General features: G+C 38.2%; 1 protein-coding gene across 3 annotated transcripts in view; it reads left to right on the top strand.

The window, feature by feature from the left end:
* Positions 1-25,955, top strand: part of gabbr1a (gamma-aminobutyric acid (GABA) B receptor, 1a) — a 61,139-nt gene extending 35,184 nt beyond the window's left edge. For 2 of the 3 annotated variants that reach the window (XM_053646748.1, XM_053646750.1), the window contains 13 exons: positions 538-729; positions 1,431-1,676; positions 1,910-1,973; positions 2,426-2,503; positions 6,646-6,796; positions 8,510-8,642; positions 8,784-8,900; positions 10,249-10,356; positions 13,782-13,875; positions 16,370-16,497; positions 19,285-19,413; positions 19,619-19,762; positions 25,549-25,955. In XM_053646748.1, the coding sequence (XP_053502723.1) occupies positions 538-729; positions 1,431-1,676; positions 1,910-1,973; positions 2,426-2,503; positions 6,646-6,796; positions 8,510-8,642; positions 8,784-8,900; positions 10,249-10,356; positions 13,782-13,875; positions 16,370-16,497; positions 19,285-19,413; positions 19,619-19,762; positions 25,549-25,809 (1,845 nt within the window). In that variant the 3' untranslated portion in view covers positions 25,810-25,955. The remainder of the gene's footprint in view (positions 1-537; positions 730-1,430; positions 1,677-1,909; positions 1,974-2,425; positions 2,504-6,645; positions 6,797-8,509; positions 8,643-8,783; positions 8,901-10,248; positions 10,357-13,781; positions 13,876-16,369; positions 16,498-19,284; positions 19,414-19,618; positions 19,763-25,548) is intronic. The other variant, XM_053646749.1, reaches the window with a different exon arrangement.
* Positions 25,956-26,222: the final 267 nt, after the last annotated feature.

Here is a 26,222-nt window from a genome sequence, read left to right as displayed (position 1 = left end):
GTCCCAGTGCATTTTCTGTTTCTAGAGAAACAATAACGAATTTAAACAAACTCATTCAGTATAAACCTGTGATGATTTGTCTTCTGGAACTTTCTGACCAATCAGATTATTCAATTTAACAGCACTGTGGTATAAGTATGTTTATACCCCAGCACTATTTAAGCATGTATATGGTACATCATCATATTGTACCATACAGTATATGATAAAGTACATATTGTAGATTGTACCATTCATATATAATGGCATGTAATATTACTTTTATCAAATATTTCTGTAGCTCCTGTCAGTTTCATCAGTATCATTCAGTCAGTTTAGGTTTATTATATGCATTACTTTTTTTTTTAAATTTAAATACCAGGGTTACTCCTGTGTACTTGAGTTTCATTTAAGGGCACAGCTGTTGTCCTAGTATTATGCTTCTCTATAGAAACATAGTTGTCATGTATTGAAGATTTTTCATCCCTTATTATGCATGGTTCAATACTCAAACACCGGTCATTGTCTGTTCTCATTTTTTTCCCCTTTCTCTGGCAGGTCTATAAGGAGAAACTCTATGGAAAGAAGTATGTCTGGTTCCTCATTGGCTGGTACGCAGACAACTGGTTTAAAATCAAAGACCCAGCCATTAACTGCACTATGGAGCAGATGACAGAGGCTGTGGAGGGACACGTCACTACAGAGATCGTCATGCTGAACCCTGAGACTGTTCGTGGTGCCTCCAACCTGGTGGGTGAAATATATGTATTTATGCTAATTCTGACACTGTTATACAGTATGTAATATTAAGAGGGTGCCATTCATCCAGGTACAAAGTAACTAAAGAAGTGTGGGAATTGGAAGAGTCAGATAAAAGGTATTAAACCTTGGAAGAAAACTTTAGTTTGAATGCAGAAACATTATAAAGGTACGTATAGTAATTCGACATTGTACTCTTGATGGTACATTTACAAGGGGAAACGAACCTGTACAGCACCTTGTTATGACATTGAATTAAGAATAAGCTGCTTCCGTTTATTTGTGTTTAATGAAGGAACCATTGAAGGCTTGAGTTAGTGTTTTAAATGCTGAAGGTATCAGAATCTTCCAACGTAGTCAGGTATAGACGTTTATAAAGTCATACAGGTATATATTCAATACAGCTTGTGCATGTGTTTTATTTAATGATATAAAACATCTAAACACAAATGATTGCCCTGATGATTACTAGCTTAAATTTAAACTATTGTCTGGCTGTGACGTGAGTCTAGTCCAGTCTGCCTCTCCATCCAGTCTAAAGTAGTAGGTAATTGTCAAGTCTATTAAAGTTCCAACCACTTCTTTCTTGTCAGTACTTAGCTTTGGTTAAAGTATTGCTCCAAGAAACCCTGGTATTGAGCTTCTGATTACTTACTTTGGTTCTTAAATTCAGTCCTGTGTTATCTATTCAGACTTCCCAGGAGTTTCTGGCTCAGCTTATGTCTCGTCTTGGTGGGAAGAACCCTGAGGAGACAGGGGGTTTTCAAGAGGCTCCCTTGGCATATGATGCAGTGTGGGCTCTTGCTTTGGCTCTTAATAAGACGGTTGCACCGCTACGAGCTAAAGGAAGAAGACTGGAAGACTTTAATTACAACAACCAGGACATCAAAGCGGAGATATATCGGGCTCTTAATACCAGCTCATTTGAAGGAGTATCAGTGAGTAAAACATAGATGTTAGAGGCAGCATTAGAAATAGACAAATATATGAAAAATCAAAGTAAAAAGATGAATTTAGTTTTAAAAATGTAGTAGCGGATTATATATGAGCCAATATATTGTCAGGCATAATGAAATAATTGCAGCTTTCTGAATATTGCACTTAAACACAGGAGGATACTTTATAGGTATCTAGTACATTCTCTTCGCTTATAAATCCATGTCTTTTTCAGGGCCATGTAGTCTTCGATGCTCAGGGATCCAGAATGGCTTGGACACTCATAGAACAACTGCAAGGTATTATCTTATTATCAATTCTGTCTATTACGTCAAAATAACCCTCAAGATTTTGCTTCAATAAAAAAAAAAAACACCAAAATGTTATTTCTTTCATTAAATTGCATCAGCCTACAGCATGTCTCCTTAGCTAGCATTTATTAAGCAGTTGTAATAGGGATTTTATGCACGTTTGTCGCATTGCTTCATTTCCATAATTATCTGTTGTTTTCAAATGCATTGACACAGGATTTAAACCTCATTATTTTTGTAAATGACTTTTTTGTAAATGAATGTTTTGCTAATGATGAGTTAATCTCTTTTTCTTCTAAAGTCTACTTAAAGAACGGTTTTATTTCATGCCATCCACAATCACTAATAGGATGACTTAGGGGCCAAACTGAGTAATTTCTTTTCTGCCCTTTGAGACCTCTTATCTGAGTCTTTACCAGCCTCACTGTTTCATTTTGTAGGTGGGAGTTACAAGAAGATTGGATATTATGACAGCACAAAAGGCAATCTTTCGTGGTACGGAAATGACAAGTGGATAGGTGAGACAGATTGATTCTTTTCTCCTCTGTCTAGACAACTGTCGCCAGCTTTGTCCATTTCATTAAAGCCTCCTGTCCATTCCCTTATATTTGTCATGATCAAAGATTACTACTATTGGGATTACTACTATTTTTTTGGCCTGACAAAGTGCTGCTTCACTATTTAATATGTCACTAGAACATAACTACTCTTTGTGCCTCTGTGGTTTTAAACTGAGATGAAATCTACAGTGTCCTAAATGTCAGCTGTTGATGAACTGAACACTGAATTGACATCTTGTGGTTTTAAAATCAAGATTAACCATTATAGCGTTACATGAGCTCTGCTTGACCAAATCAGCATCAGTCACCAGTGTTCTGCTTTAAAGGCCTACTTTAAAGACCGACGCCTACTCAGCGAGGCACGAGGTCCCTTTCCAGAACCTTCAAACTGACTGTCCCTAAATGGTGGAATGACCTTCCAACCTCAATCCAGACAGCAGAATCCATCTCTATCTTAAAAAAAACGGCTAAAGACCCCCATATATAATATATAATATATAAAACCCTGCGATGGATTGGCACCCTGTCCAGGGTGTACCCCGCCTTGTGCCCGATGCTCCCTGGGATAGGCTCCAGGATTCCCCGTGACCCTGAAGGAAGGATAAGCGGTATAGAAGATGGATGGATGGATGGATAATATATAAAACATTCTGTGCTTACACTGGCTCTTACACCTCTACTCTATTCAAAAAAGCGTGTGCTACATGAATAAATGTAAAGGAGAAGCAAGGTTCTTGAAAGAATATTTATTTCTATGGTCAAAACTAAACATAGAAAGTCTTAAAAAGGTCTGGAAAGGTGCAAGAGACCTGAAGGAGAAAAATAATTCCTGTTTTTCTTCTTATAACTGTATTAATTACAAATATCTGCAGTAGTTAGCATCGGTTTCATGTTGTATGGAACTCAAGGATTTTCACATTATGTAAACAAAATTCAGACCTATTTGGATTACATTTTGTGTAAGTCATTGATATTATGTGGTTAACCTCCTAAGCTGGAAAGCACTCTTTCATAATTCTGAAATCATGCACTCTTTTATAGAGTCATGACATAGTGTCATGACTGGATTTTCAGTAAACTACTACCACAGTAAAATGCCAAATGACTGACTATTAAATAATGATTAAACCTTAATAACATTCCAATTACACCGCAAATTGCCTTGACTGTTGAAAGCTGATTTAAAAGCCCCTGTGTATTTCTGATTTACTTCTTCCTCCATATACTTAGGATGCTATTTACATGCTCAGCCACCCCCATGAGTCAGACTCGATTGAAGCTTTAATCAATCCTCCATGCTCTGGTCTCATTGAGGAAGAAGGTTCTGGCAGCATGACATTAGTGAACTGACATGACTCTGTATCAGAGGAGAAAAGTGACCGGAGAATTCACTTTAGCTTGCTGTGCTGATTATATTGGGAAAGATTTATTAGGAAGGACAAATATAGTAATAAATATATAATAATCTATATATATAAATATTATAGTAGTCTGTGCAGCATATTTGTAATCGCTGTATTCAGAAAACAAGTTCTAAGCCTTGACATATAAATAAGCCGATACTAAAGTTTATTTTGGTGTAAGTAAATTGCAGCTCCAACTTTAGCCAACTTTCTGATGTATGCTGTTTTGGGAAACGTTTTTTTTTTTTACCCACCAATTACTCATAATTGTAGTAATCTTTATCCTGACATGTGACCAATTTAGTTACAGCTCACTTTCTTCACGCCTACAAAATCAGTATATGCCACTTTTGCTCTTGCTAAAAAAAAAGAAAAAGAAAAAACAGGGGCAGAATACAAATAACCAAAAACTCTCAAGGTTCTCTCTCTCGCTCAATAGAGGCTTTAGGATTTAATTAGCATTAGGTTGATTGTGCTATTCTCCAGCTAATCTTTGACTGCTAGCTTTTAAAAGAGGATAAAATGTTCAAATTGACCCCAAACTTCGAGTGAAACTTTGAAATGAACTCATTTGTGCATGTCTGCAACATATTGCCTGCTCATGCTCTCTTAGCTCCTGCACAGTAGCCCCTGACAACCGCTCGAGCATGTCTTTCCTTTCCAAATAGCTTTGGCAACTGTTGTGAAGTGGGGTCTCCATGGCAACACGCCGTCCAGATTCTTAGATCAAAGACGAAGGAAGGTTTTAGTGTGTAAATGCGTCAAATGACAGCACTCGAGCTCACACCCACACTCGTCGTCTTGAATACATGCCTCCCCCCCGAACACGTTTTTCTGTCTTTGTGAGGACCTTTCATTAACATAATGATTGCTGTAGATAAATAATGCTATGCATCTAACCCTAACTCTTCAGCTTTAGTTTCAAGCAAATACAAACAAAGACACATTTTTATGAGGACATTTGGCACTTTCCTATCCTTTTTGGTACTCCCTAAGGGCTAAATGTATGTACACACACACACTCACAGTCACACTCGTGAGCACAGTGTGGACCAAGCTGTGCCTTGATATTATGAAAATCTAACTGAACACGGATGCCGTGACACTCCATGGCAACTGGGATCTAACATGGCTGTAATGCTCTGCACTCTGTTCTCCATAATGGCTCATGCTATTTTGCAAATAAGATGTTTGTTGTATTGAGTAAAATCTTCCTCCTAGTGAGGCTTATATTACAGCCTTTATTTATTAGTGGAATATTGAACAGTACCCTGCTTATTATTCCGACTTTAGAACTAGGGGTGTCAAGTTTCTGAAACAATTTAGTACACACAAAAACAGAAGAAATAAATACTTTTTCACAGCACTGTATATAACAAATAAATTATAGTATGTCTCTTCTTTCACTTATTTTATAGTAGCTATAAATAGTAGTTACCTTAGCAAAGTTTTTCCCCTCTTTCCGTTTGTCTTGAAGTTAAGAGAAAAAATGCAGCTTGTGATGTTACTGAGAAAGTCCTCTGCTCTGAAGACTTTTCATGCACTGGAAAACATAAAGCAACATGTTTCTGTTTTGACTGTTACAAAACACCGACACTGGAGACTCCTTCTTGAAACATTAAAAATAATATTCTCTTATATGCATCCTCATCATGGGAACATTTTTTTTTGTTATATAACAACCCCTATAGTTAGACATTAATTATGTGAGCGTCTGCTATTCAAGTTGGTTGTTAATGTAAAAGCGCTAACATATTACAACATGCACAGGTGAGGATGTAAGGGATAATCCACAGCTAGGTGCGTGTTACATGATTTTAACGCACTTCACGGAGGCAACTTTCTTTGCCTTCACGTCCTGCATTAAAATGGTGTAACGCACACCTTGCTGTGGATTATCCCGCTTATACCATGCTCACTTGCCAGCATCGACAAGCTAAAGCCGTCATTGATGTTTGCAGAGCAAAATTTGACTGAAAGGATAAAAATATCGGTTCATTTTCATTAGTGCATGCGTGAATGAAATGCGTCTGTGCTACGCCTCTACTAATAATGGAGCCGTGAGTTTAACTACTGTATGTTACTATGGTTATGGTTGTTTATAGGCAGCGCATTAATTTAGACTGGTGATTAAACCATCGGGAACTACCTGTGGTATATACAGTTTTAATACACACCTTCCAGCCAGTCAGAATCGATTATTCGGACAGACCATGGTATAATCACCAAATAACCAGTGATTATTCGCCAAATATTCATTCAGGAGGTGGGATTAGGTGTTGATGAGATTCTGAAGGAGATACTGTATTTAATCAACGGTATGCACCATATGCTATGCTTCATCTCATTAGGCTCCTTATGTATTGATAGAGCTATTTTAACGGGCACATGTAGCTCAATGTAGTTTAATGTAGCTGAAACCGCATTAAACTTCACACCTGAAAGCTACAAATGATGTTTATGCTTCTCCTCTTGCTACTTCCCCAGATATCTGTCATGGTGCCAAGCAACATTATTTCCTCACTAATGAAGTGCTAGTGCTAAGCTCCATCATCTCTCTGTTCTTCTGTTTTTGACTTCTGAAGTCTTTATCGTCATTGGATTTCAGTCATTTTGTTCTGCACTCCCACTCCTTCCTTTTGAGTTCTTTATATCCTCCATTTTTTTTCCCTTGACCTATTTATCTCCACTTTGCAGGCGGAGACCCTCCAAGAGATCAGACGGTGGTTTTAGAAGAATTTCGCTTCCTTTCCCAGAAGCTGTTTGTTTCGGTATCTGTGTTTGCTGGCCTGGGAATCATCCTGGGCATCGTTTGTCTCACATTCAACATCTACAACAGCAACATTCGGTAATCACTCAGTACAGATGTGAATTGGGTTCGGTGTAATCTTGGAGCTCAGGATATAAATAAATGCAGCTCAGTTTAGATTATGAGCTCGGGTTATTTATTCTGTGGGACAGAAACTTCTCGGTTACTCAAGGTGTCCTCCTTTTCCAAACTCCTCACATCCTACAGTGTGTTTACTCTGGGCAGAAATGGAGTTCAGCCTTTTGTTAAGTGTCTGCACATGCAGTGTTGAAATCAATCGTTTTAATCGTTTTAAAATGGTAAGTATATATTCCCAGTCAAACTTTTTACAGCAGTGTTATGATGAGGGCAATTTTTCTTTGTAAGGAGCATTAACTTACGATTTAGCATAGCATAGAATATAATTATATTCTATGCTATGCTAAATCATAAGATTCTTTTTTCCAAAATGACAAGTCTGCATATCGTTTTCAATTAAACTCTTTAAATTTGAACAGTGAAATTGCATTCACATGATTGATATGCATGGTAATTGGAGCTCTTGCATGAAATGAAAAAGTAGTCTACATTTATTCATGTAATATTTCTGGATCTACAGAGGAAGCATGAGTAAAATTGTGTAAAATGCGCTCAGGAAGCTGTGAGTCCCAACACCATATTTGTTTGTAGGGGTGATAACCATACAACAATTTGAATCGATGCATCAATTTAAAAGGCACTGATTAAAATTATTTTATGCAACAATTATAAACTGATTATTAGCAATTATCATTCTTTAAACATTCATTGTTATCAAAAAAGGACAAATAACTGGTATGTAAAAAATAAAAAGAATATTTTTAAACAGATCTGTAAATACATTAGTAGGCTAGGTTGGCTGGGTGATTTGCTCATAACTCTAATGCTTTAAAAATAGCCTTCTATACACAATCATCATTCGCAAATTAACAGTAGACCTATTCCAGATTCAGAACAAAGTTGGTCACATATCATTTGGAGGCTGCTAAATTGAATCGTATTGTATCAGACAGATTCAGATGTATCGTCAAATATCAAATCATTGAAATTGGTTTGTATTGTGTGGAAGCCTGAGGTTTAACCTTTACTTGTTTGAGGCTATCTTTATTAAAGCCAAATGACTGCTGATAGCGAATGTACTCTCCATAAAGTATCATGAAAGACAATTGAACCATTTGATACATTGAAAATAAATATAAGTAGTATATGCTGAGTTTATTTTGAAGTAAAATGACAAATTAGACCATGTCACGTACAATGGGAACACTCCGCGAATGTTGATGTAAATCCAAACCCCCTATATATAATGTGTATGTATATGTAAATATGTATGTATGTATAAGATAATGCCAATAGGTTGCACAGCATAGCATAAAACCCGATGGTCAGTTGTTGGCCAGACTTTAAGGAACATGCAGAACATGTTAGAAGAGACATTGTAGTGTAAAATAGGTCAGAAGAAGGATGTCTTCTAACATGACCGGATTGATGCTTGATTCAGGCACGGGAAAGCGTATTAGAGAGGAAATGATGCATACAACAGTGTTTTTGTTGGGAGAGCTTATATACAGTAAATACCTTATGAAGTGCTTATGTATACTGTTTTGAATGTGTCATATAGGCATCCTTCATATTAACTGCAGTTGATGCAGTGTAGAACAAATTGGTATTGCGCTTATTTTTTCAACACGGCATTAAAATGCAATGTGTGTGTGTGTGTGTGTGTGTTAACAGGTACATCCAGAACTCTCAGCCATACCTGAATAACATTACAGCCGTAGGTTGTGTACTTGCCCTGGCTGCTGTTTTTCCACTGGGCATTGACGGTCTTCATGTAGACAGATCTCGGTTTCCTGTGGTGTGTCAGGTAATGGGATGAATCCACTGTTGTTCCCCTCTCCTCCTGTCCTATTTGACTGTCATCCTTAGACAGGTTCTTGTTGTCATGTGCTTAAAACCCTGTTATAACTGTCTCTAAGAAATACATTACCCTTATCTGGTCTTCTAGTTCCGCCTGTGGCTGCTGGGGCTGGGGTTCAGTTTGGCTTATGGCAGCATGTTCACTAAGATTTGGTGGGTTCATACCGTGTTCACTAAGAAGGATGAGAAAAAAGACAAGAGGAAGGTAAGAGGTGGAATTATGTGAATAAAAATGGCAAAAAGCAATATATATATAAATGTAATTCAAGTTTAGTTAATTAGGAAAAACACTAACATTAATTATAGGCCTACATACAGTCTATAAAGATTTATGCAAAAAAAAAAAAAAAAAACCCTGAATTTATGTTCAGATTTATTGAAAATTTGAGAATACTCACTGATTTTCTCTTAGAGCTCATGAATGCGAGTGTAATAACACTCTCGTATCACAGCACTCTTAACAAGTTTTTTATTTTTCATTTCATTACACTACACTTCACACTTCCATTCACTGCCTCTCTCCACACACACACACACAAACACACACACACACACACACACACACACATACACTGCATAAAGTATTTATTACAGTATTAGTATTTATACACACACACACACACACACATATATATATATATATATATATATATATATATATATATATATATATATATATATATATATATATATATATATATATATATCAATTCATTGGGCCTAAGAGAAATACCAGCTCATACCAGATATTCATGAATATGGATGAATATTAAAATTCTTTGCGGAGAGCTGACCTTTGAGAGCTTTATTATTTGAGCCTTTGCATGACAAGCAGATTTACTCTCAACTCTCTTGATGTTCAAGCTTGGCATTTTAGAGTCCTTTTAGAAATGCTTGAGAAAGTCAGATATTCAGAGAGGAAGGTGGCAAAAATGGGGCTCTAAAGTCATTAGGTGCACTACATGTACACTGGTAGGGAAGAGTATGCGTAGCACAGCTCAGTTGAATGCTATTTAACCAGTGTGATGGCCTGGAGGACGCTAGCAGCTCTGGGTTAATGAAGGGTGAAACAGATATTACCCTGCATTTTGGAACATTTGATTTTCTCCAAGTTTGTTGATAGCTGGTATATGCTTCCAACAGATTCAGTAAGATTCAACTGAATCAATTAGAGCCCTTCAAGATGTTTCCCTTCAACTCTTTTAACACCCACTGTCAGGGTCTTTATGGTCTAGCTGGGACTTTATGGTGTTAAAGAGGTTACTTACACTTACACCTCTACTCTGTGCACTTTGCTTCTTCTGGAACTCAATTAATGGATCTTGTATGGTAGCACTCCTTGTATTGTTCTCTGCTTGATACCGCTTTGCTTGCATTTTCTCATTTGTAAGTCGCTTTGGGTAAAAGCGTCTGCTAAATGAATAAATGTCAATGTAAATGTACTTTTTTTATGTGGTGTAACAGCACAACTATAATTTGCCTTGATTTGAAAACTAGTTTGTTAAAAACACTGTGCTGGATGACCGATGTTTTGGTGTCTCTCTTTTTCACAGCATTTGGAACCCTGGAAGCTCTACGCAACAGTAGGAGTTTTACTGGCTATTGACGTCCTGTCTCTGATGATCTGGCAGATTGTTGACCCTTTGCACATTACATTAGAGGTGCTTCAATTCTATTACCAAAATGCAAAATTATGTAAAAAATCTCTGTAATAATATTGTGAGAAGCAGCACTGCAATCAGGTTTGATCTCGGATTTGTTGTGTTGTGTTAAAAGTAATTGTTGATTTATGAAACCTGATATTCTTTTGCGAAAATGCTTTTAAGTATATAGACATTTCTGTGTGAGGTTTTCTGGACCTTAAAAAAAAAAAAAAATCAAAGCCTCGTTACCCACCCAGTTGTTATGATATTGCTACATTATATAGTATTAATACATATGTCCAGTAATGGAAATAGTACATAACACACTTACCTGAGTGAAAATACTGCTTCTGTTGTGATAATTCATAAGAGAAAATGTAACAATCAAGAAAATTACTCAAGTAAGACTAAATAAGTCTGTATCGTGGAAAACTACCTGAGTAATTACTTTACAGATTACTTTTTCATATGTCTACCACTGATACAACTAATCAAACGTTTCCAAAGAATGCATGCAATAATTGTGTTTATTATCAACAGTATATAAAGAAAGGTAACATTTAGCTGGCTAGCTAACTAAACCAAATGCTATTGGTTTTAGCAGCTTGCTAGGTTTGTTAGCTAGCACATGTTAATTCATACCTGTTACTAGCTTTATAGTTTGCTACCTTACACATTATCCTGGGCATTATTTGCTGAAGCAGTACTTACTGTATATACAGTGGGGTCCAAAAGTCTGAGACCACATTGAAAATTTTTATTTTTGATTTTTTTTACTGGAAATAAACAAAGTTTTAGAATTTTGAAATGTGCAACATCTTGACTATTCAGTATTTGAGATGTTGCAAGTTGTATTTGAGATAGTTTTATCCTTTCCACTGAAGCTTTCAGGTGACACTCCAAAGGTGGCGACACTCCAAAGGGGCGTCTGTGGTTCAGGTGGTAGAGCAGGTTGTCCACTAATCGTAGGGTTGACAGTTCGATTTAGGGCCCACGTGACTCCACATACCGAAGTGTCTTTGGGCAAGTCACTGAACCCCAAGTTGCTCCCGATGGCAAGGTAGCTCTGCTACCATTGGTGTGAGAGTGAGTGTGTGTGTGTGTGTGTGTGTGTGTGTGTGTGTGTGTGTGTGTGAATGGGTGAATGAGACACAGTATAAAGCGCTTTGGATAAAAGCGCTATATAAGTGTGCCATTTGCCAAAGGATTTGATCTAAAATGGATCATCAGGTTTTATTTGTGTAGTCCATACCAAACCTTTTGTGTTATATTGGAAAAAGAATGCCAAACAGAAGCATTTTCACTTTCTCAGACTTTTGGTGGGCTCAGAATTTTGGACTCGACTGTATACAAAACACTGCAGGCAATTACTAACAAATATTGAAGTGTCTTAATGAGTTTCATACAGAGTTTTCATAGTGTAGACCATCAAAAGATCGGGCTAGCTAGTTTAGCTCACTCGGCTAGCTAATGACTTACCTCTACGTGTCTCAGCAGGTTGGGCTTTGAGCTGTGAAATGCTGACATCTCCACTAGTTTCAGCTCGCATAATTTGTAGGTCATTATCATGCTGTTTCATTTGAAGCATTTAAAATTGAAGATGCCTGATGAATTAGGGCAGTGATACTCATCTGTCTCCACTGTCTCAGACATTGCTGCTGTTGATTAAAGTATTCGGCACCTGAAATGAAGGAAACACTTTTGGCAGGAAACTTTAATTTGATTGGCTCTTGAAGTTTAATTATTTAAATTATGGACATATTGTCATTTGGTTGGCTTATACCCTTCCAGCATTAATTGCATTCCTTTTTTTTTTTTTTTTTTTAACTGTAACCGTGATCCAAAATAAATGTAAGTTGATTATTATATTTTTGAAAAACGTAAGTAAAATATTAATTATATATTAAATTATACCCAAAAAAGAACCATTACAGTGAATTATGTACGTAAATCTTTTAATGAGAGTACATTTACTTACTTTTCACCCCTGTTTATGTCCCAACATATAAGGATATTTGAGAGTTTTCTCTAAGCAGAGTCGATGCATATGGGTTTTAAAGAAGCCAATGGTAGGAAGCATTTAGGAACATTTTTCAAGCGTTTATAGAAACATTTATGAATGAATTACAAATCCACATTTAATTCAATTCAATTCAATTCAATTTTATTTGTATAGCGCTTTTTACAATAGACATTGTCTCAAAGCAGCTTTACAGAAATATCAACACGGTATATAGATATTAAAGGTGTGAATTTATCCCAACTGAGCAAGCCACTGAGTGGCGACAGTGGCAAGGAAAAACTCCATAAGATGTTTTAAGAGGAAGAAACCTTGAGAGGAACCCGACTCAGAAGGGAACCCATCCTCTTCTGGGTAACAACAGATATTGTGAAAAAGTTCATTATTGACTTATATGAAGTCTGTATGGCCTTAGAAGCAGCAGTAGTCCCAGCAGTCTGGAATTGAAGAAGATTTGAGCTCCATCCAGAGGCAGAAAGGATCAGGATCTCTAGTATCTCCATAAAATCGTGTGTGGCTCGGCAGAAGGAGAGAGAGAAAGAAAAGATTATTAGGACTGGGAATTAGTATAATAGAAAGTCTAGTCAGGGTAGGCTTGAGTAAACAAATACGTTTTAAGCCTAGACTTAAACACTGAGACTGTGTCGGAGTCCCGAACACTAATAGGAAGACTGTTCCATAACTGTGGGGCTCTATAAGAGAAAGCTCTTCCCCCTGCTGTAGCCTTCACTATTCGAGGTACCGTCAAATAGCCTGCATCTTTTGATCTAAGTAGGCGTGGCGGATCATAGAAAACCAAAAGGTCGCTTAGATACTGTGGCGCGAGACCATTTAGTGCTTTATAGGTTAATAATAGTATTATATAGTTAATGCGAGATTCCACTGGGAGCCAATGCAGTATTGATAATATTGGGGTGATATGGTCATATCTTCTAGTTCTAGTTAGGACTCTAGCAGCTGCATTCTGGACTAACTGGAGTTTGTTTATATTCCTACTGGAACATCCAGACAGTAAGGCATTACAGTAATCTAATCTAGAGGTGACGAATGCATGAACTAGTATTTCTGCATCATGTAGTGATTTCTGCATCATGTAGTGATTTCTGCATCATGTAGTACAAATCCACATTTAGGATTAATCTATAAATGAGTGTCTGATTTTATGTTTTAAACATTTATCATTTGCATATAACTGCGTACTCACAGCATTTCAGCGGCCTCTGTTATTTAGCTAGTTACATTTTTTTTTTTTTCTCAGAATGAACATGTGGAATGAAACAGTGAGGCTGAGACTGGTTGAAAGTTCTGTACCTTTCACCCACCCTCACTTTCTCTCTCTCTTTCTCTCACTCTCTCTGTTTCTCTCCCCCCCCCTACTCTCGCTTCCTCCCTCACTGTCCCCTCTCGTTATCTGTTTAAGCAGAAGTTCACTAAAGAAGATCCTAAAGGAGATCTGGATTTTTTGATTCAGCCTGTACTGGAGCACTGCAGCTCAGAGAAGATGAACACATGGCTCGGTACTGCATCCTTCATCTCTGTCTAGTCTGTCTCTCTCTCATGTCCTTTTCTATTTCTTTCATTTTCATATTCTTTTATGATTTCCTTCTTTATTTTATTCTTCTTTATTCTGTCTGCCTATTTCTTAGTCTCTTTTCCATCTGAGCATCACAGTTTGGGATTCAGTGATCTGGGTCAGTCAGTGTAAATGTCTTGCAAATGAACACAGAGCAGGATGTTCTCATTTTGCACCGCCCAACCCCCTAAAAAAAAAAAAAAAAAAGATCATGTCAATCTACTGAGGAACCAGTGATGAGTATTAACATAAATTCTTAAAACAAATGAACTTTGTTCTCAGGACCTGTACGGTCAGAATTTGTATGGCCATGTCTTTGCTATGTATTCCCTATGTATGAACACAAAACAGCCTTATCGGGAGGAAAAAGCTATAAATTGTGACAGTGCTGCAGGGACAGTGGCCTAGTTTACCAAGATACGGAGGCCAAACTTATGCATATCAAGAAGACTTGGGCAAGCATCCTAAATTCATCATCTTAGTTTGGAGACACTGACATGTGGTAGAGGATAGACCTTACTGATTACTGTAGATAACTACTCTGGTGGAAGGCAGGGAAATAAAACCAATAAACTTCAGTTATGTGACAGATCGTGTGAATTTTGCTCAATATATCTTTTCATAAATATTATTCAACAGTGAAGCATTTTTTTTGTATTGCTGTTCTGTGCCAAGTTGTGTAGTTCTTAAAACTCGATCAGGGTGCATGATATTTCCATTGCCGAAGTGTTCAATGCAATTTTTTCTTTACTGTTATTGGAATTACAGCTTATAATTACAACCAATTACTTGACACTTCATTTTCTCTCATGCTTGCGCCGATAAACATTCACGCTATGTTGCTGCTAAGTGAAAGAATCAGCGGTGTGGAAATTTCTCACAGTTTCAGCAGAGCACAGCAGAGTTTCAGTCTGCAACAAACGTTCATTATAGATATGGTGAGCAGGAACTCTCAGAATGGCTAAAGCTAACGTTGGGAGGAAATCATGACTAAAAATATACTGATGTCTCACCCCAGACATTTGTCATTTGAACATGTTAACATGTTCTTTAAATGGCAGATGTTTAACTCGCACTGACTTATAGTCAAGGCAGGACCAAGCCACATGCATACAGATGAGCAGTTAAGGGTTAACTTCTTTGCTCAAGGGCTCATCAATAGTTATTTGACAGTCTTCACAACCCTCTGATCACTAGCACAGAACTGTAACCACTGAACCACCACATTTTAGTACTACTCTTCCTAGGACATAAATAATTCTCTGAAAATCTTAGCAACACTATTAAGGTGGTATTAAGAGGTGAAGTTATATCTCATTTGTTAGAGAAGGAAAAAAAGGAAACAACACAAAGCTAAAACAGAAGAAGAAAAATACTGGTATTTGGAAATGAATGTCTTTTGCCATTGTGTTTTTTTTTTCTCTCTTTTTTTTTTCTTTCAACTCCATGCTTCTCTGTAACTGTTTAGTCTTATGTTTATTACCTGTATCACTTCAATTTAAAATGATAAGAATATAGTAATAAACTAAAATGTATCTTTTCCTTGCTTTAACCTTACCATACATTATTACACTAATTGTTTTTACTGATTAGTTGTTATTCTGGCTATATGCATTTTATCAATGACTCATCTTTATCGTTGTAGTATGTGCCATGCTAGTCACTTTCCTATTATAATGTATCCTAAGCTAGCTCATGACTGAGGCTAATGATTCAGCTGTGGAGCACACACAGTGTAAAGGGACAGTTACTGTGGAAGTAAACTGTCAAACAAACCTATCAGGAATAGCAACACTTTCCTCAGATGTGTTGGTAAATTACCAAGAAAAGTTTCTGTACAGCTAAAATTACTCTGTGACTACATTAAGCTTGACTGCTAACTGAACTTCCATGGGTTTTCCCATACTGAGAAATGACAATAATGTGTCATAGCTCATGAGTAGAAAATTTCCACTTTCAAAGCAGTGAATACTGCAACAGTGGACCATTTGTGTAGAGGTTTTTTATAAACATAGTGAACACACAACCAAGTTTGACTGTAGCATTAGACATATACTAAAGGAATACTTGCAGGTGCTTGTAAGCGGCAAATTACTTTACTTGTACTTGCTGTATGACTTAAAAATAATTTGGCCTATTCTTCAGGTGTATAACCAGAGCTTGTATGGCCAGTTAGGATATTGTGTTGAATACACTGCAGAACGTATGTAGAGCGATGTATTTGAGATTCAGTCAATGCTGTGCAATTTACTGTCATTAGAGCACCACTGTATGGAAGAAATGTCATGTGTGGTATCATTGTCATTATGTGAAGAGATGTATTAATTCAATGCATTAATAATCCTCATCACACAGAGTAATTAATGCTATTTTTGCCACTTGTGTTTCCAAAACACAAACAAAAATAAAATGCTTAATTCTCACCCTTTTCTCTTTAGGAGTGGTGTATGGCTATAAGGGCCTGCTCCTACTGCTGGGCATCTTCCTGGCCTATGAGACAAAATCCATCTCCACTGAGAAGATTAATGACCACCGAGCTGTCGGCATGGCTATCTACAACGTGTCTGTGAGTGTGACCTGCTGGTTACTGCCATTCACAGCACTGCAAACGATTTTCTGCCTCTAGCATATCTGTACAGCCGATATGGTGCCATGCCATCCACATACTGGACACGATGCAAAATATGTAATGTGCTGGCTTGATTTAATAGATTGTCACGGTCAGTCAAAACTTTCTGAACACGCTATATCAGAACATTTTTGTTTAAATGACTTCATTTTGAAATATTGTAAAATTACTAACCAAGAAATAGGTGTTAGTGAATTGAAAAATGTTAATCATTTAATGTTTAGTGAATCGAGAAATGTTAGGAATGACATGATTTCACTGGGACAATCTAGAGCTAATCTAATCAGAAAAGGCCAAAGTCTTTATCACTTTAATTAGGTACATTATTTTTTATGCTTTAGAGTTAACACTAGCTCTGTCTGAGTCTTTTATCTATAGCCTTAACCCTCCAAGCATTCCTGCCTTTGCAAAATCACTCCGAGTCACATTACTCTTTTTACCAGAAGTAATAAAATGGAATTTGTGCCTCTTTTGGGGTGCCCATGTTCAACATTGAATTTATTTGTGATGTCACTACTCCTCAGTAGTGGTTAATGGCTCAAATGAAAGTAGACACTAAGGGCTTTAAGAATTTGTAGTTTTTTCGAAGGATTTCTTGTTCTATCTAGCCTACCAAGTTTAAATGTTATAATTTTATTGTGGTCGTTGTATTTGATGTTTTACTATCTAAAAAAAAAGCTTTAGTTGTGCTGTCCGTTTTATCTCTGTACCAATGTTATTGTAGAGAGGTATGAACTGTTTGATCAGCAGGGGGCTGACACCTTTCGCATTTCCCATCGCTCTGCTCTCCATTAGCCAAACACAGAGTCACGATACTCTACGCACAGAAACCAAACAGTGTCCTGACTAATCTTAGAACAGACTTGCGTCTGTTTCATTTGTTTCTTTTGTTTATATTCATTTGTTTATACCGAATTTCTATTTCGTGGGTGGAATAGAACGCCTGCGTACTGTAAGAAAGGGTTAAGAGCAAACAGTTAATATGTTCTTCAAAGATTTACCTATCCTTTTTTAATTATTATTATGCATCATTTAGCTTGGACTGTGGCAATAATAGTGATTTAACTAGCAAAAAATGGTACGGAAAAGGGGTGGGGCTGAGCAACATTTTTTAGCTGTGGGTGGAGCTTATTATGTTAGCTTAACAGAGCCAACATTCTGTTCTTCCTCTTCGTCTTCTTTTTTTTAATTTGTTGTTGTTGTTGTTGTTGTTGTTGTTGTTGTTGGGGACATGGTGGCTTAGTAGTTAGGGGTTTGATTCCCACCTCTGCCCTATGTGCACAGAGTTTGAATGTTCTCCTCGTGCTTCAGGGGTTTCCTCCGGTTGCTCTGGTTTCCTCCCCCAGTCCAAAGACATGCGTTGTTGACTGATTGGCAACTTTAAATTGTCCATAGTGTGTGAATAAGTGTGTGTGTGCAATTGGTTGGCACCCCATCCAAGGTGTCCCTGCCTTATGCCCCGAGTCCCTGGGATAGGCTCCAGGCTTCCCGCAGCCCTCTGTAGGATAAATGGAAGAGAAAATAGATAGATGGATTTGTAAATTTATTATTACTATAGGTCCAGAAATGCTTTAAAAATGACAGGTTACACCTTTAAAAGAGCTAGAATGCAAATTTCTGCAGTGGTGTGGCCTCTAAGACACCTTGTTTGTGAGGTTCCAACAATATTTCTACCATATTTTCTTATTAAAATCTCTCTGTTTGTCATTTGACCATAAAATTTCCATAATTCTCCCCAAAACTACTCATAAAACCCGTAGCTTGGTTTCATGCTGGTTTATTCCAGAATGTTAAATTGTATAAACAGAGATTTTTTTCTAAATTGTACAAGAGACTTTTTTTTTTTTTTAAATGAGGCAAAGATTGTTAGTGCTGAACGCTGTGCTTTCTTGCCTGACTGCTTGAGAACAGTTCCAGTAATAACTGCAAGTGCTTTGAAGGATGATTTGCATAATTGAAACCATTTCGCCAAATCCCCTCCCTCTAAAACGGGTTTAATGAGAAAACAAGAAAACACTTGACTGGAACATGAGGGTGGCTGCAGCTTTTACCAACTGCAAAAGATCTGTTTCATCAGATAACATTTCATATCTTTGTAGTTTCTCATAGTCACTTTTATCTGTGATGACATGACTTTGAAATAAACGCTCAAATCCTGTGAATATGCGAAAATACATTGGTAACTTTAGTAGTACAATATGATGGTGCAAGTAAATGCAATTTTAGAGGTTGGATACACAAATTAGATGCCAAAAAGGCTCTCTTGATGTGCAGTCTGCTATTCTCTTGGAATGCCACCTGCACAAAATGCACATAAGAGTATGATTGGTCAAGTGTCCACATACTTTTGGCCAGTGCATTTTATTCGTGATATCTCATAAGAAGTGGCTCTGAATACTGGTTGCACGACAGCCAATTATAATTTATGAACTAATATCTCATACTGAATATGAGTGTTTATTAAATTATATTTCTCATTAGCTGAGGTTGTGTTGATTGTGGGCGATTACATATTTTTTATTTGTGCATGTGTCCGCCACTGAGTGGTAAGCGTATGTCTGCCATACAAATTAGTAACAAGAAGGACTAGACTTGTTGGTGGAGGAGGCGAGTTCTACTTGTTTTTATAATAAAATAATCATAAAGGCCTTGATGTACTGATTTACTGACAATTAATTAAAATTACCTCTCTCTCTCCTTCTCTCTCTCTCTCTCTCTCTCTAGGTTCTATGTATGATCACAGCACCTGTGACGATGATTCTCTCCTCTCAACAGGATGCCTCTTTTGCCTTTGCCTCTCTGGCTATAGTGTTCTCCGTCTACATCACTTTGGTGGTGCTCTTTGTGCCCAAGGTGTGTAAATCAAAACAGCTCGTAAAACGTAATTATTTTTGTTTTATTTTACACTAGCTTACTGTTTCCCTTGCACTGTTCCTTACTGTTCTTTTTATATGAAGTGGTAATGCTTTGTATGTTCCTCATATACTTTCTCTCAGCTCCATATGCTTTTGTAGTTTTGTCATGAGTTTGACAAAGGGTTTCTCCTGCTGTTATGTAGATGCGCCGTTTGATCATGCGTGGGGAGTGGCAGTCTGAGCAGCAGGACACGCTGAAGACGGGATCATCTACCAATAACAATGATGAAGAAAAATCACGGCAGCTTGAGAGAGAGAATCGAGAACTCCAGAAGATCATTCAGGAGGCATGTCTGGCATCTTCATCTCTTTTTGTATTTCTATCCTAAACATGGTGGAGGTAGTGTCACTGCTTGGGCTTGCATGGCTGCGTCTGGAACAGGCTCACTAATCTTTATTGATGATGTAGCATGGTAGCATGATGGTAGCAGCAGAATTAATTCAGAAGTTTACAGGAACATTCTGTCTTCCAATTTACAGAGAAATGCATCCACATTAATCGTCAGGAACTTTATCTGCATCTCTTTTGTGTTTCTATCCTACAGTCGTGTACCTTTCAAAGCTATGCCCATGTAAGACAGCTACAGTCAGTTCCATAAGTAGTTGGGCAGTGTTACAATCTTTGTGATTTTAACTCTGTACACCACCACAATGGCTTTGAAATGCAATCAATATGTGATTGAAGTGTAGACTTTCAGCTTTAATTCAAAGGTTTTAACAAAAAAAATTGCATTAACCATTTAAGAAATACAGCCATTTTCACAGGATCAAAAGTAATTGGACAGTCGACTAATAAGCAGTTTTATGGTCAGATGTGGCCTGTTTTTTTTTCATTATTTCATGACAAACTAAGGAGATAAAAAGTCTGGAGTTGATTCCAAGTGTGGACTTTGCATTTGATAGCTTTTCATGGGAACTCTAAATATGCGGTTCAAAGAGGTGTCGATGCAAGTGAAGGAGGCCATCGTTAGGCTGACAAAACAAAACAGACCTATCAGAGAGACAGCAGAAACTGTAGGAGTGGACAAATCAACAATGTGGTACTTTCTTAAAAAGAAGGAATGCACTGGCGAGCTCAGCAACATTAAAGGGCCTGAAAGACCACAGAAGGACAACTAACGTGGAGGAATTCAGAATTCTTTCCTAGTTGAAGAAAAACCCCTTCCCAACATCTAGCCAAGAACACTGGAGGAGGTAGGCATATCATTGTCAAAGTCTAAAATCAAGGGATGCCTTCATGAATGTAAATGTGGACGGTTTACCTCATGATGCAAACCTCTGGTAACACTCAAGGGAGGAAACTAAGCATTTGGTGATGTCCATGGGTTCCAGATTTCAGGCAGTCATTGACTGCAAAGATTTGTATTCAAGTATTAAAAATAATCCTAATATTTATGATTGTTAGTTTGTCCGATTACTTTTGAGCCTGTGAAAATGAAGGGATTCCTAAACGGTTAATGCACTATTTTTGTTAAAACCCTTGAATTAAAGCTGAAAGTCTGCACTTCAGATCTTGATTGCTTCATTGCAAATTCATTGTGGTGGTGTACAAAGGCAAATGTACAAAAAATTGTGTCCAAATACTTATGGACCTGACTGTATATACAGTCCCTTCCAAAGCTATTGGAATGGTAAGGATGATTCATTTGGTTTTGCTGTCGACTGAAAACATTTTGGGTTGAGATGAATATGGGAAGAGAGTTTAGAAATGCAGCTTTTATTTCCTGGTATATGTGTTCTATTAAACAGAACACAGCACATTTTGTATCAGATCACCAAATTGTAGGCAAGCAAAAATATAGGAACTTGTGACTGACAGGTGTTTCTTGTTACCCAGGTGTGTCCTGTTAGATTGATTGTTTAAACAATAAATAGCTTGAACATCTACTCTTGGTTTTAGCCTTTAGTTTCATTTGTGAAGACTGCATTTGTTGTTAAAGGTATAACCAACATCAAGATCAGAGAGCGATCTATGGGAGAAAAGAAAGAGAAAGCTGAGTAAAGCTGGAAAACAAATCGGAGGAATTGCACAAACAATGGATTGGCACCCTGTCCAGGGTGTACATCGCCTTGTGCCCGATGCTTCCTGGGATAGGTTCCAGGTTCCCCCGTGACCCTGAACAAGGATAAGCGGTATAGAAGATGGATGGATGGGATGGATGAATTGCACAAACATTGGGCATAGCCAATACAATAATTTGGAATGTCCTGAAAAAGAAAGAAACCACTGGTGTACTGGGTGTACCCCTCGATCTGAGTGCTGGAGCATTTGGCACGCATTAACTGCCTTAAGCCCGATAGCGCGCTTCCAGTTTACACATTTACACATGTTTTGGTTTCTGTCCTGTCTGTATTGTTATTGGTTGTTTCCCTCATGTGTCCTCATTATTCACAGCTGTCCCCGTTTCCCCCTTGATTAGTTTGTCTATTTATCTTGTGTTTCTGTTCTATGTTGTGAAGTATTGTTTCAGTGTTTTGCTGTCTGAGCCATACCAAGCCTTTGTTCTGTGTTTGTTTTCCTGGTTTCTCGACTTCTCTTAGTTTCTCTGTTTTCGTGTCCTGCCTGTGCCCCGTTCACTCTGTTTGCTGATCGCCTGACCTACGCCTGTTTTTGGACTTTGATATTGCCTTCACGTTTTGGTTTGTCTACCTGCCTCTTCTACTGCACTTGCATCCACCTCACCCTGCATTATGTAACACTGAGCAACAGACACCGGATAGGTCGGCCAAGAAAAACAACAACAGCTGATGACAGAAACATTATGAGAGCTCTGAAGAAAAAAAAACCCCAAAACAACAGTCAGGGACATCAACAACAACCTCCACAGGGCAGGGGTCAAGGTATCACAATCCACTGTTGAAAGAAGACTTTGAGAGCAGCAATAAAGAGGCTATTCCACATGCGAACCATTCATGAACTGTAAGAGTCAGAAAGCCAGATTGGAATTCGCAAAGAAATTCAGAGATGAGGCACAAAAGTTCTGGGACCAAGATTAAACTCTACCAAAGTGATGGAAAGACCAAATTGTGGAGAAAGAAAGGATCTGCTCATGATCCAAAACATACAAGCTCGTCTGTGAAGCATGGTGGAGGTAGTGTCATGGCTTGGGCTTGCATAGCTGCTTCTGTAACAGGCTCACTAATCGTTATTGTTGATGTAACTCATGATGGTAGCAGCAGAATGAATTCAGAAGTTTACAGGAACATTCTGTCTGCCAATTTACTGAGAAATGCATCCAGATTAATCAGGAGGAATCATGCAGTTAGACAGTGATCCAAAACACACTGCAAGCTCAAAAAGGACTTTATCATGGGGAAAAATTGGAAGGTTTTAGACTGGCCATGTCAATCACCAGACCTTACCCCAATTGAGCAGTATTTCACCTCCTGAAGAGGAGACTGAAGGGAGAAACACACTGAAACAAACAACAACTGAAAGAGCCTGTGGTAAAAGCCCGGAAAAGCATCACAAAAAAAGAAACAATGATTAACAGTCTTGCAAGTTAAGGCAAGCAAGGGATATGCAACCAAACATAAAGTGTTTTTTACTTTAATTAGCTTCAAGACTTCCTATGTTCCTATACTTTTGCTCACCTAATAATTGGGTGGTCTGATACAAAAGGTTCTAAGTTTTATGTTGTTTAATACATCTAGAACTAAATAGCAGTAAATAAAAGTTGAGATCCATCTTTTGATCCCAAACCCAAATGTCTCAAACACGAATGAATTGGCCTTGGAGTGGACTGTGTTTTTTTTTATATACGTGTGTTTTCTATGATCTGTTATTAATAACATATGGGTTTGAGATCTGCAAATCATTGCATTCTGTTTTTATTTAAATTTTACACAGCGTCCCAACTTTTGTGGAATTGGGGTTGTATGTGTGTTGTATGTGGGGTTGTCTATAAATAACATCTGTATATAACATTGAAACATTGATTGATTGAGAAGGGATATGATGGGATATATGGGTGGGATATATTAGGCAACATGTAAACAGTCAAACTTCATATGTTGGAAGCAGGAAAAATGGCCAGGCTTAAGAATCTGAGACACTTTGATATGGGCCGAATTATGATGGCTAGACGACTGGGTCAGAGAATCTCCAAAACAGCAGGTCTTGTGGGGTGTTCCCAGTATGCAGTGATTAGTACCTAACAAAAGTGGTCCAAGGAAGGACAACCGGTGAACCTGCAACAGGGTCATGGGCGCCCAAAGCTCAATGATATGTGTGGGGAGTGATGGCCATCCCGTCTGGTCTGAACCCACAGAAGAACACAAATTGCTGATAAAGTTAATGCTGGCTATGATAGAAAGGTGTCAGTCACACAGTGCATCACAGTATAGGGCTGCATAATCAGAACCAGAGTGCACATGCTAACCCCTGTCCCGGTATATATACACACAGGAAGGTTTTTTTTTATTATTATTATTTATTTTTTTTATTAACTACACAGCGGGGATTCTCTAATATTTTCTAATTATGAGGGCCAACTGAATGATCATTTGATTCAGAAGGGTTAAAGGGAACGTTTGTAATGTTTAGAGCCCTCTGCTGCCTGTGAGCTGAATTGCAATTGCACTGACATTGACAAGTCCCCTTTGCCCTACTGATCATAAATCAATGGTAAATTATGTAAGCCTATGAGTTGCCTTTTATGTGCAAGGGTTCTGAGCTGAATTGTTAAACTTTACAACTGTTACGAAACAAGACTTGGACAGGAAGTACTCGCAGGACTAAAGTCTTTATTTACACTTAAGTCAATGTACAAGGAGGCAGAAAACAAGGTCTAAACATAAACTAACAGCTGACACAAGAAACATGAACTTAAACAGGGCATGGAAACACTACCCCTTTTAACTAACTGAAACTTCTCTCATTTACCTAGAAATGAGGCATGAAACACAAAACTTAGAACACGACTATGATATAAAACTTTCGTTTAACTATGGCCTGCAACTATCGTTTAACTCTGGCATGAAACACTCGTCTAACTATGGCATGAACTAAGGAACAGGAAACTAGACAGAGCATGGAAACATTACCGCCTGGCACCATTACTCATTCCGTCTATACTCTAATACCGCCCACCGTGTGCAGGAATGCGAGGGGTTTAAATAACCAGTCACAATTACCTTAATTGCTGACAGCTGGTAACACTTCAAAGCACACCCTCACACCTCCGCCAATAACTGAACAGGGCGGGGACAGAACAGAAACCAAAATAAGTGCACATGTCCGTTGTAAACAAAGTCTTATCATCCATGCGCACTTCAAGCACGTGCACGCACTCTCCAGCTGACTGTGCATGTTGTCGCCGCAGCGCCATCTGCCAGCGAGATCGTGACAACAGCATTGTGGCCTACAGATCTGAAGTGGATTTTTTGTTGTTGTTGTTGTTGTTGTTGTTTTTTGCTTCCATCTTGTCCCCCATTTGGTCTGGCTAATTTCCTCCCACTAGCTAACTCTTCCCTATCACAGCATCTACCAGCTTGGGAGGTTGGGGTAAGCACATGCTTCCTTTGAGACACATGACGCCAACCTCCGCATCTCCACATCAGGGCAGGATGGCAGGACAACACACTCGGAGGAAAATGCTATCTAGAGTTGCTGTAAGTGACAGGGGACAGAGAAAGAATGCCATCCTTCCCACTCTGAGAGCTCGGCTAATTATGCTGTCTTGATTACCCGCAAGGATGGTTGTGGCATCGTTGAGATTCAAACTCACACACCATCTTTTGATGATGTTGATGACAGTGTGCACTTTTCTGTTGTACCAGTTGGGAGATAAGGACTTGGAGCCTTAACACTCAATATGTTTACATTTGAGTCATAACTTTACACAGATGGCTCTTTATTTATCCCGCCCTCCATTTTCTGTACTGTTTATACTACACAGTGTCGCGGGGAGCTTGGAGCCTATCCCAGGGGAGTTAGGGCACAAGGCGAGGGACACCCTGGACTGGGTACCAGTCCATCGCAGGGCACAACCACACACACACAGACACACACACACACACACACACACACCTCTTTACTCATTTGTTTTTTTTTTGTTTTTTTTTGTTACAGAAAGAGGAACGCGTAACAGAACTTCGTAACCAATTAGCAGAACGTCAGGCTCTCCGGGCTCGGAAACCAGCATCTTGTCAGAACCAAAACCAGAACCATAGCGTCCCCCTTCTGGCTTCATCTGAGCCTCCTGGCTACTCGTCTGGCACAGAGCACTCGGTGCCTCCTTCCTTCTCTAACAACTCCACCCTCTACCAGGGAGAAGGGAAGCTTAGCCGGAATCACTGCCACAACAGCCGGCTGCCTCTTCTCTACAAATGAGCTGGGCAGAACTGGAGATAAACGGGCTGCGTGTCCAAGAGTTCGTGTGAGTTAACACAGTGTAGTTTTAATAATTCTTTCATTCCAATCATTTTTAGCAATAGCTTCCAACAAGTGTTCAGGTCTTGTGCGATGCCATCTTATATGTTGCCACTGTATCAATATTAATATTAATATTCTACTGTGTACCAAGGTATATTATGGAGTTTGTCTTGTTTGACAAAGTTTCAACTTTGCTTTACCTACATGTCTAAAGAAAGCACAAATACTAAGTAGCCTTTGGTAAATAACTGAAATGAGCAAGAAAATTCTCTAAATATTAAAAATCTCTAAATGTTAAAAATAAATAAATGAATAAATATATACGCATATACGCATGACAGTAATCAAAAAATTGGAACAAATGCGTATCT

Source organism: Ictalurus furcatus, chromosome 17, assembly GCF_023375685.1.
Source record: "Ictalurus furcatus strain D&B chromosome 17, Billie_1.0, whole genome shotgun sequence".
Classification (NCBI taxonomy): domain Eukaryota; kingdom Metazoa; phylum Chordata; class Actinopteri; order Siluriformes; family Ictaluridae; genus Ictalurus; species Ictalurus furcatus.
This window is presented reverse-complemented; position numbering and strand designations above follow the sequence as displayed.